The 11,441-nt window shown below is 32.6% G+C and overlaps 2 protein-coding genes across 10 annotated transcripts in view; both read right to left on the bottom strand.

Annotated features, from left to right (window-relative positions):
- The window catches only part of LOC105453842 (xanthine dehydrogenase 1-like), a 38,037-nt gene extending 37,757 nt beyond the window's left edge, over window positions 1-280 (bottom strand). For 8 of the 9 annotated variants that reach the window (XM_011696083.1, XM_011696082.1, XM_011696081.1 and 5 more), the window contains exon 1: window positions 169-280. The gene's annotated coding sequence lies outside the window, so the exon portion shown is untranslated. Of the gene's footprint in view, window positions 1-3; window positions 34-168 lie in introns of all 9 variants that reach the window. The other variant, XM_011696076.1, reaches the window with a different exon arrangement.
- A 549-nt stretch (window positions 281-829) lies between these two features.
- LOC105453841 (xanthine dehydrogenase/oxidase-like) lies at window positions 830-10,954 on the bottom strand. Its single transcript, XM_011696074.1, has 19 exons — window positions 10,756-10,954; window positions 10,477-10,532; window positions 9,873-10,053; window positions 9,544-9,675; window positions 9,148-9,304; window positions 8,679-8,889; window positions 7,568-8,094; window positions 7,183-7,480; window positions 6,330-6,848; window positions 6,066-6,249; window positions 5,402-5,698; window positions 4,416-4,854; window positions 3,784-3,912; window positions 3,503-3,633; window positions 2,889-3,147; window positions 2,665-2,761; window positions 2,023-2,133; window positions 1,027-1,102; window positions 830-957 (listed from the first exon to the last, which is right to left on the bottom strand). The coding sequence occupies exons 1-18, from the start codon at window positions 10,773-10,775 to the stop codon at window positions 1,035-1,037; spliced, it is 3,816 nt and encodes a 1,271-aa protein (XP_011694376.1). The 5' UTR covers window positions 10,776-10,954; the 3' UTR covers window positions 830-957; window positions 1,027-1,034.
- Window positions 10,955-11,441: the final 487 nt, after the last annotated feature.

Genomic DNA, 11,441 nt, shown 5'->3' with positions numbered 1-11,441 from the left:
TACCGTTTAGTGCGCGAGAAGTTAAAATTTATTCTGAATAAACAAACAAAATCAACTTGGTTGACTCATCAATACATAACTATAATTCGAGGCCAAAGCTTAAGACGCGGATATACATGCAATAAAATGACTGCTTTCTTTTAAATATTCTCTTTCAGTTGGACTTACTCTGTATACGTGCAATGGTTTTCTCAATGTCGGTTTCGATTTTTATTAATGTCCTTCTCAGTTGATAGCCTTTGGTGAACTGAACGAGAACTGCGAAGTTATTCACTTTTTTTGATATACATCAACGTCTCCTCTCCCTTCTCTTTATCTCTGAACAATGTAATATCTGCTACTTCTGTTACTTAATCTTTTTCTAAATATTCTTCATGTATTTCTAATTTCTAATTTCTATTGCAAGTATATTTCATTATGAGTAATAGAAAGTATAATTTAAAATATTCACTTCTTACGTAGCGTGAATATCGTAAATAGGATTATTTTGCGAACGAAATGACATATATCAGAATAGCATATGGGCGGCGCCGTGGAAAAATACATTGCATTTTTTCTGCATTTTGCGCACACGTGTTTGCAATAGCATGTGTCAGCTCATTTTGCAAATTAATCTATTCGTATGCTACAATCCCCGTTTGTCCCGTTTTATTACTTCTTTTCTCATTTACATTTTAAATGGAAATATCTCAAACAAAGTCGATCTTTAATATTTACGTAGGTACGATAATAATCGTTTCTGTGGATTTTCTCGAGAAAGATAAGTATTACGAATTTGTATTTACGATGCACTGTATATTATATTAACATAACTGTATATTATATTATATATTATAACATATCATAATTACATATAATAGATATATTGAATGAAATGGGAATAAATGTATTCACTTAAGCACATACAAGCCAAGAAGGGATATTACAGATATATCTTTTCTGCCGGTTAGACAACAGCTAAAAAGACAAAGATGATAATTATAGAATTTATTTCAAGCAATGGTTTATTCATGAACAAATTCTCACCTTCACTCTCAAAGCACCATGTTATCTTTGCAGGATAAACTGGTTAGAAGGATACGTTCGGTGGTACACGGTCCATCTACAAACATTACGAATTACATATTATACGAAATATATATTATAATAATAGTTTTTGTAAGAAAATTTGTATATATGCACTAATTTATAAGGAAAAAATTTTAGAGGACTTTAAAATTATCACAGATACACACACACACACACACACGCACATCTTAGTCTATGATTTAAGTTTTAAAATAACATATTTTTAAATATTTTACTAGAAATGGATAAAAATAAGAATAAATTAGTCATCTAATTTTAGCAATGCTTTCGTAATACTGATTGGTTTTTTGTTTTGCTCACTTTTTACTGCATAAATAACTAATCAGCACAAAGTAGGAATCGTATTTTGATAGCTCACAAATGCCAGGTTATCATGGTTACGTAATTGATTTATACATATATTTATTTTTTTTGTAAAAAGTAAAAAATAAAACTCTAAATAGCGTAATGTTTATTAGTTAAAAACGATTAAAAAAGATTATAAAATCCAGCAAGGATTTTCTTGAAATCATTGCCTCTCTTATTTGTTTTTAAAGGGGAAAGAAAGGCGTGCGCGAAGTTAGCATCCCAATAATAAAATTCCATAGTTTCTGATTAGAGTTCCGGCTTCATTTTGAAGAGACAAAGAGTTCTCTATAGTTTATACTGAGGATTCTAAACAATTTTTAATTTAAATTTAACTATGGAATGTTATTGTTGAGGTGCTAACTTCACACACGCAAAAGAAAGAGAGAAAAAGTCGAATTGTAAAACTTAAAAAAAAGTTTTTCTAATGTATAGGCGTCACACTGATGTGCAATTAAACATTTTGCGCTCTTGTTGCAAGAATTGTAGAAATTTAGATAATAAAGTTATATGATTCGTGTTATATATTGAATAAGTTGAATTGTTAAGGATACGAGTATACTTTGCATAAACCTACTTAAAACTTACCCAATCGATACCACTCATCCGTATTCCCTGCATCCGCCCTGGCGGAGTTCAACGCGTTGCGAATCGCTATCAGAATTACGTAACTCATACAAAGCGATGGTTCACCGGTTGCTGCAAGGAAATTTTCACGATTAATCGGCAATCGAGTCTTTAACATTTTCACACAATTCTGGTATCTCTGTACAGGGTGTTGCATTTACATATTTGGTAGTACGATGGGTTGCGCAATAGATTTCGCAGGGGCAGGTACGGCTCAATAGGTAACGATGATATACATATGTATACCATCCATACCATATACATATGTATACTATCGTTATCAATTGAGTCGTGCCTGCCCCTGCGAAATCTGTCGCGCAACCCGTCGTATTGCCAAATATGTAAATGCAACACCCTGTACATTAGACGAATTCATTTCTACTTTTGTTAAATTTCTTTTAATTTTGTTTATCTAGTTATAAAAAATCCAAAAATTAATGGAATTCTAGTCAATATTGTAAATTCATTGTATTTTTATATTTGCAAATTCTTGCAAAAGAATTTCTAAATGTTCCTTAATTGTGTGCAAACATGTGGACCTTATATTCAAGTTTTTGATTATGGAGAGTCGAGAACAAAAGAATTCTGAGTTTCTGATCTCACATTTTGAACGAAGAACGCCCAACGTGTTGACCGAATTCTTAAGTAAGGATACGCGGAAGTCTTCGGGAATATCTTTTGCTCCTGGCGGCTTATAGTTCTACAGAAGAAGAAGAATAGAATATTTTAGATAATTTAATTATATATTCTCCTAGGACTAGACCTACAATTGCAATTGCGCATCCTGGCAATATTAGCTTTACTGAAATTTTATAAAAATAATGTACCCAAGTTCTGTCATTTGTTAATATTCCTGTTTTAGGATCGTATATCAGATCCTCAGAAGTCCAGTATCCTATTCCCATCACGAAAGCTCCCTCCACCTGACCGACGTCGATCTCCGGATTCAAGCTTATACCGGCGTCTTCCATTAAATCGACTCTTCTGATGATGTGCTGACCGGTCAACACATCGATCTCTACCTCAGCGATGGTGACACCGTAAATGCCGTAAGGCCTGATCGTATCGTCTTGTGATGCTGCAAACCTACCGGGGTAAGTGTAATGTGAATAGACATTATTTACTGAATAAGAACACAAAACTGTCGCAACTTTGCTCGTCTTTTAAATATGGAATTTACAGTTATTTAATCAAAATTGAAAGCATAATGATGACAATATTATTATTCACATTTAATTGCGAGAAGTGCGAACGCAATATTTAAACTACAAATATTACAATCTACGTGTTATTAAAACAGAAAATAATTTATTTTGTATAAATATTCCGCACTATAATATCCATTTTACGGGAAAGAAACGTCAAGATGATATAGTCGGGATGCTTGTGCGATATGATGTTTAGTTATTTGTGATGCACAATGATTTACAACGATATTTACATATGACGCGCGCATAAATCAACATCCTTCTGATATGCCGTGAAAACGAGCTCTTGCCAGCTCGGATTATTCATTTCATTTTTTATCGGCTCGAGTCTCGTCAGAATCTTCTTGCAAGCTTGGATCGTTGCCTAGGATAAATGTAATAATCAAAATTACAATCCTTAGCCGCAATGATTCGAATCAAAATATTCTTAACTTATAATGTGCAGTGTTATGTATGCATTTACATTTTATAAACAAATAAGTAAATAAGTGTTTTTAATGATATAATTTCTTACGTATGTGCAGCTATCGCTAGCCATACTGTTTGCAGTCATTACGTTGTTAGGTGTTATTAAATTATTGCTTGGTTTGACAGAAATTAATTCTAGATCGATTCCCAATGTATAAGCAGCCACTTGAGCGATCTAAAACAAATATTTTGATATGAATAGGAAAATATAATAAATAATTAATCAATATATTTAATTTATATAATAGAAATTCTCTTGAAATAACATTATAAATATTTTGTTACTTAATATTTTTACTATTTATTTATTTTTAATATTATTTATTATTATACTTTTTGAGAAAATCAAATTGAATTTTTGAGAAAATTAAATCTAGCATTAAAAGAATGACTTTGGATTAAGATATACTAAATTGGTTTTTTTAATATATAATATATAAGTAAATTTATAAAAAGTCTCACATCCCATCATATTTCTTTAAAATAGAAATCGGTAAAGATAATTCTTAAATTTTATTCTTAAACCTTCAATCTGGATTTTCTAAACTAGACACTCAACTATTGGAACGGTATTTCTTTAGCAAATTTCTCTATTTATTGAAAAGTGTTTATCTCGTCCACAACAATAGGATATTTAGAATATTTAAATAACTTTGATAATAATCTGCAACATCATACCTTTGTATTTATACCTTGGCCGCATTCTATCCCACCGTGCGTTACGCAAACCGTACCGTCGCGAGCGCAGACCGACACCATGGCGTCGTATGATCCAACAAATTTAAATGTAAATCTCATCGTCACTAAGGCAATTCCTTTTTTTTTCCAACGATTCTGTTTGTTGAACGTTTCAACGGCCTGTTTCCGCATCTCGTAATCGGCCGATTTCGACACATCCTTTATCATGGTTTCTAATACGGTTCTATCCACATCCTTCATATTCGACAATCTGACCTGTACCGGATCCTTTTTCACCACTCTCGCTATATGCTCCATTATATTCTCGAGCATGGCCATTGCTTCTGTAGATGCTGGCGCCCGACAAAATGTGTTTGACGGTGTATCAGTTAACACCTCGAATGCGTTCAACGTCCAATTATCGGTTGCATAACAGCCGCTAATTAAAAACAAAATATAAACTAATTAAAAACCAAAAATGCCATTAAAATAAACATAAAGTAAAGACATGATTTTCTTATCCAAATCTGTTTCTCAATTGCAAAAGATTATCTTTACTTTTTCCAAAAATTTCCAAAAAGATTATCTTTACTTTTTCGAAAATTTTCTCTAATTCATACACACAATTTTAGAAAATTATCTATTAAATTTAATTAACGTAATTATATTAATATTAATATTAATATTGTAATATTTATTCTTTATTGTTAACTTACTTATGCAAAATTTTGATAAAAATTTATTAAAACATTTAACTTACTTTATAAGTAATATCTTCCAGAAAAATCTTTTTTTCAAGAAGTAAATAATGTTAAAATAGATTAAAATGAAATATTTAAAAAGAAAATTAAAAATTTTTCTTTTTTTTTATATGTGTGCAGAAACAGACAAGGATTAATATTACAGTAATATTTATTATTACTACAAAAAATGCTATCCTTTTTTATTTATTTATATTACATACTGTATGCTTGATATGTACGTACTTTTGTATGGCCTCAACCGTTATAAAACTTTGGGCGTCATTGAAATTACAGCCACTGTTGGCCCAGTGTTTCGAGTCAAGATACTGAATAACTCCATCGTCATCCACCCCGATCTCATATTCTTGGCGCGCAGGTAATCGTTTGCCCTGCGATTGCATATTGCTCTCTATTGTCATGACGAATCGCGCTGGACGATTTAGTTTGTGACATGCCAGCGCGCAGGCACACGAAATTTGAACATTGCGAGTCACTTTCGCTCCGTATGCACCGCCAAGTCGTCTCACGTAGACATTAATACTACAAAAATTAAATTCACATAATTATTACGCTAATTTAATTTTACAAAACATATTTTTGATCTACTTTAATTAATTTCCAGGTAAGATAGAACATGCCTTCTTTAATTTATTCCTATTTTTTACATTTGATAATCTATTTTGTTAATTTCATGTACACAGTATTCTTACAAATTAATATTGAATTTTTGATAGGCATATGAAATTTAATATAAATTATCATAGTTTAATTTTTTTTTCAAGAGAATGCAAGCACATATTCTATGTAATTGTTTAAATTCTATATTCCGATACAATTTGTATAAATCACTTTTAAATCAATGATATTCTTTCTGAGACAAAGACATGGTCAGATTAGAATAAGTTACCTATTATTCTTAACACCGAGACAATTCGCAATCGATACTTGAATCATATCCATCCATTGTGTCGATGAATAGACATCTATACCATCTTCCACGGGAATGCATACGCAGGACTGAGTCTCCATGGTGTAATGATACTGGCTGGCACATTGAAAAACGCCCTTTATTACGTGTTTCGTATTTTCTCCTGTAAAATAATGAAAAACAATCCGTATACTTTAATGCGTCATTTTTTAAAATATCCAATCATCTAGAATCAATTTCCACCTTTCTTTTTTGCTGGAACGTTTCTGGTATGCAGGAATCTGGTATCGTCATGCGTAGCGAGCGCATCCTCAATGGTTATCACTGGCTTTCTCTTTAGAATTTCACTATACTTAATTTTCACCAATTTCGCGGCTTCATTCGCTAAATTATGCGTCTCTGCGACGATTACTCCAACTGGCTGGCCGGCATATTGAACATCCCTTTCAACGAACAGCAACTCGTCGTTCAGTAACAAATTCAACTTGCTGTCGGCTGAGATGCACAAATTCTTGCCGGGTATGTCCTTGGCGCTGAAGAACGCCACCACGCCCTTCATGGCAAGCGCCTCTTTCGCATCTATACTGTCGATCTTGCCGTTACCGACTTCCGTGAGGACGAAAGCGCAAAACACTTCTTTGGGATATGGAGGCAGATCGTTGCAATACTGAGCCTCGCCCGATGTCTGTTTAATGGCATCTAACTTCGTCATGGGCTTATTCACCGGCCACTCGTTCTTGTCTGTGTCGTAATCCTGCTTACCTGTAAGATAATCGTACTTTTTCGTATGCACAATTCGAACAATCTAGAACACCTATAATTCTTTATTTTTGTAATACTAAGATTTACTAGCAATAAGTTAATAGTAAGATTTTTGACTTATTTAAAATTTCTTCAGATTTGCGTGAGAGACATGTAAACTAAATAATATCGTTAAATTTCTGAATTGTTAGTTTATATCGTAAATATAGCAAACCAAAGTTAAGTGAAATTTAATTTTTAATATATAAAAATACTGAAAAATAAAGATAAAGATATAATTCCAACAATCTGCTGAATAAAATTCTCTATCTGCTGAATAAAATACTGCATGTACCTGAAGAGAGACCTCGTTCTAATAACAAGCCTCCGCTACGGAGTTTGGAATCTATATTTTCCGGTTTGATGCTCAACACAAACTTATAAAATAATCCCTCGGCGAGAGTCTTTCGAAATTCCGGTGAATAGTCCGGTAGCACATGGTCGGGTTGTACTTCGTCGTGCAACGTCCTCAAAGCAGTCCTCAGCACTTGATTGTCGAGGATAGACTTACCCACCAGCAGTTGCTCCGTATTAGATGCATGATAAAAATTCTTGTTGATCCCTCCAAAGATAATGTTGGGCCTTTCCATCACCTTTTTGCAAAAAATTTGGAATATATATAATTTAACAAATTATCGATAGTGTAATAATATAAACAAATCTATAAACACTTCCGTTACCGTGCCTTTAGAAGAGAGCCTGAAGAGGAAGCCTGCATTGACGTGAGCGTGGGCATTCTGGGCTCTGGGCATGATCTTGTAGGATCTGTATGTGTACTCGTTAGATAGAGGTGGCAACACAACGCTATAGATAATTTTGTGGCGCATATCGATCTTCTGAAATTCCAACAGTGACAAACTCTGCTTTCGATCGGGACTCTCGAGGACGTGTACATGAGCGCCGGCGGTCTCTAATATCAAAAATATATCAGATGGGAATTCGTTGTGCATGTGCTTAATCATCAGGTTGCCGGCGATGCTGGCAATGTTTCGCACGGGCACGTGTGCGACCAAATCTACATGACGGGCCAAATGACGTAGATATTTAAATCTGGTTTCGGATGAATACTTCTGGAAGGCCTCTAGCGCCATGGTCAGGGTTGCATTTCCGCCTAGGACCAAGTATTCGTTGGTTTTTTCGATGTGACGCAAGTCTGGTATGTCATTTATATCAATGTAAAGATCTTTCTTGCTCGAACGAAAAACACCTGCAAAATTAGATTTTCAATTTTGTGCATGCTAGGTTTTATTTCTTTAAATTTTGTTTCATCGTAAGAATTGTGATGCAAAATTATTAAAGTGTTTTAGATTTTTACTTCATTAAAACCCTAGTAAAGATATTACAGGGTCGTGGTATTACAAAATCATTACTAAAAAATAAATGTAACTGAAGTGAAATCTATTTATGAGCATTTTATTTAAATGTTGAAAATGTAACAATCCGTTTCCATTTTAATATTAATCTTGCCTTTTTAAGGAAGAATTTATTTGGATAAAAACGTATTTATTTAAATTAAAGAAAACTCGATATAACTTAAAAATTTAAATTCTTAAAAAATATAATAAAAAAATAATATTCAGATACTTGGGAATTTTAATAAGTCTATTCAAGAAATAAAGAATAATTATTATAAACATTGTGCATTCATTTTTAGTAATTAGTTTATATATTTAATTTATAAGTGAAGGAAAATTAAATTATTTAGGTAAACAACGATTATTATACGTTTTCGTAATTCTATAAACCAATTTGCTGTTAATTATTGCTTCATGTTAAATAGAAGAAAATTACCATGCGCAGTATTTCCTCCATTTAGTATATATGTAGCGTTCGGTTTTTGACGAAATATCGCGAATAGATCATCGATTGAGTAAACTTTGTTGAATTCCGCATCCGCTAACTTTATATTCAATGTTTCGTTTCTATGGAAAAATTGATTATCGAAACAACTACTTGTACATGGTATTTTATATTTCGGACATTCTTTGATCTTGTAGAGCTCCTGCAAAGAGTATTTTATTCCAGTTACAACATAAATTATGTAAATTAATTCTTACATTTTTTACCCTTTTAATTTTTGAATGATATAAAAAGAATTCTTATACATAATAAGTAACAGATAAATGATATTGAATGACAATAAACAATTTATAATAACAAAATAAAATTTTCTTTCTGAAAACAAAGTAAAATGTTGTAGATAAAATTCTGAAATCGGAATAAAAATCGTGCGAAAGGAAAATGAAACTTTTTATAGTACCTCAATGTCACGAATGTCTTTCATCGCTGACGGGGACGCATCGTCGGCAAATCCTTTGAATGCATTTAAAATGGGACGGTACCCAGTACATCGACATATGTTGCTACCAAACGAATTTTCGATTTGCTGCATAGATAACTTCTTGTCATGTATGAGACTGCAAATTGTAAATGCATTACCGTAGTTTTGAACGCTTCTGAATACGAATGCGATATTCAAATTTATGCTTGATTGTGCTTTACTTCAGCTAATATATGTATATCATAGTGATGTCGTATACGATTTTATAACGTCAAAAGAATTCATAGAGATTTAATTTGTTGCGAAAAGATTGGATACGTTCAAAATTTTTAATATTTCTTTATAAATCAATTAATTGCTTTGCCGAATGCGTACCCATATAAATTCATCACCATGCCGGAAGAACAATATCCGCATTGCGACCCATTTTTCTCAGCAAGCGTAGCTTGAATCGTATGATAACCATCTAGTATGTTACCTATACCTTCAATTGTGCGAATATTCCATCTGCGACATTATTTGATAAATGTGTGAAACATTAACAGAAATTCAATAAAAGTTCGGAAAAAGTTAAGCATGTATATAAAAGTTTTAAAGCTTCTATTTCTGATGTGAAAGATTTCTAATGCTATATAAGACAAATTCTCATTATTTTTTTAGAAATGAAATTCGATTGTGTAATTTCTCTGTTAATACACACATACCCGTCGCAGATTAGTATCGGTACGAGACAGGAATTCACGGCCATTGTCTCGCCCTTGATTTCCGCAGCCACGATACAGGCGCCGCAGCCACCCTCGTGGCACATTGCTTTTGTGCCACGGAGTTTCGCATAATCGCGGATATATACGTTGAGTGATGTACCAGACGGTATACATCCTGATACTGGAAGCGATTTTGCATAATAACATACAATTGATGTAAAAGTTATAACTCTCTCTATATACTTAATATGAATATACTATTTTTTCTAGATATTAAAATATACATATACCTTTTATTTCTAAAGTTTACCATAATTAAACTTTTATAATATAAATTTTATAACTTATAATTGAAGTTTTATAATCAAATATTATAATTTTTATTTTTGATAAATTTTATAGCTTCTAACGCAAAAAAATGTTAAATGTGGCTAAAAACACAATTTTTAGCCCTTTTCATTCTAATTTATTCAAAATTCTAACGTGCTAGGCAAATTTTGCCAACGGCATCATGTTCAGCGCGAAAAAAATCTTTGGGAAACGTATTATTAGAAAAAGAAAATACTTTTTTTGTCACATTGTGTTATATATAAAGAATACATACCAGTATGCGGGACTTCATTAATCGTAAAGTTAATACAGTCTTTTCTATGTCTGGATCTGAACATAAATTAAATTTGGGCATTCTAACATTATCAATTGAACGTAAATTAGACATTAAAAAATTCTTTTATACAAATGAATGGATAAGGAATGTTCACTTTCAATTAGATAAGTTATCAAACTCCTAAATTCATAACGAAACTTTGTGCAAGTTGATTATCACGCCTTATATTATAATATAATAATTTTATTAATTCTTATAGTGATGTTAAAGACTTACACTGTTGCACTCGGCTGCATTATCGTTCGTTAGTCGTGCTGATTTTTGCACTGGGATATATCGCCTATTTAGATACGTTATATTTGTACTTAGTTTTCAGTACAAGTAGAAGTGCCTTTGTGAAGGATATCGTACTGACACTTGCACTGGTGATATACCATCTATTTATATACGTTATTTTTGTACTTAGTTTTCATACAGATAGAAGTGCCTTTGAAGGATGTCGACATGAAATTAGGATAATTAACTGATATATATAATTCCTCAATTATCTCGTTGCTTCATACACAGAGTCCGCCAAAAGTTCGGAGCCACCTAAATAATTTCTGAACGGTTCGAGATATTGGAATGAAATTTGTAAGATTAGCAAAATATAATCTATTATTTCATCTTGAAAACACCCACTTCAACCTTCCAAGGAGGGCGGAGGATTGAAAATCTTAAGGGCTCGTTTGAAAGGGTTTTTCGAGATGAGAAAAACGCGAGATCGTTGAGGTCTCTACGATTTTTTTTCGCAAAGTTATGCTCATTTGAATATTGGTATTTTTTGGCACTAGTGAGGCCCACGGCGAAGACGTAAGGAAGATAAGGCTTTGCGCATGTTCTTGAGTGGACGGTAATGCATGTGGCAAAGCGTGTGTTGTGTGAGGAACATGCACGAAGCCTTATTTTCCTCACGTCCTCGC

Source organism: Wasmannia auropunctata, unplaced genomic scaffold (genome assembly GCF_000956235.1).
Source record: "Wasmannia auropunctata unplaced genomic scaffold, wasmannia.A_1.0 LD335994.1, whole genome shotgun sequence".
Classification (NCBI taxonomy): domain Eukaryota; kingdom Metazoa; phylum Arthropoda; class Insecta; order Hymenoptera; family Formicidae; genus Wasmannia; species Wasmannia auropunctata.
The sequence above is the reverse complement of the archived record's forward strand: the minus strand, read 5'-3'. Positions and strand labels throughout refer to the sequence as shown.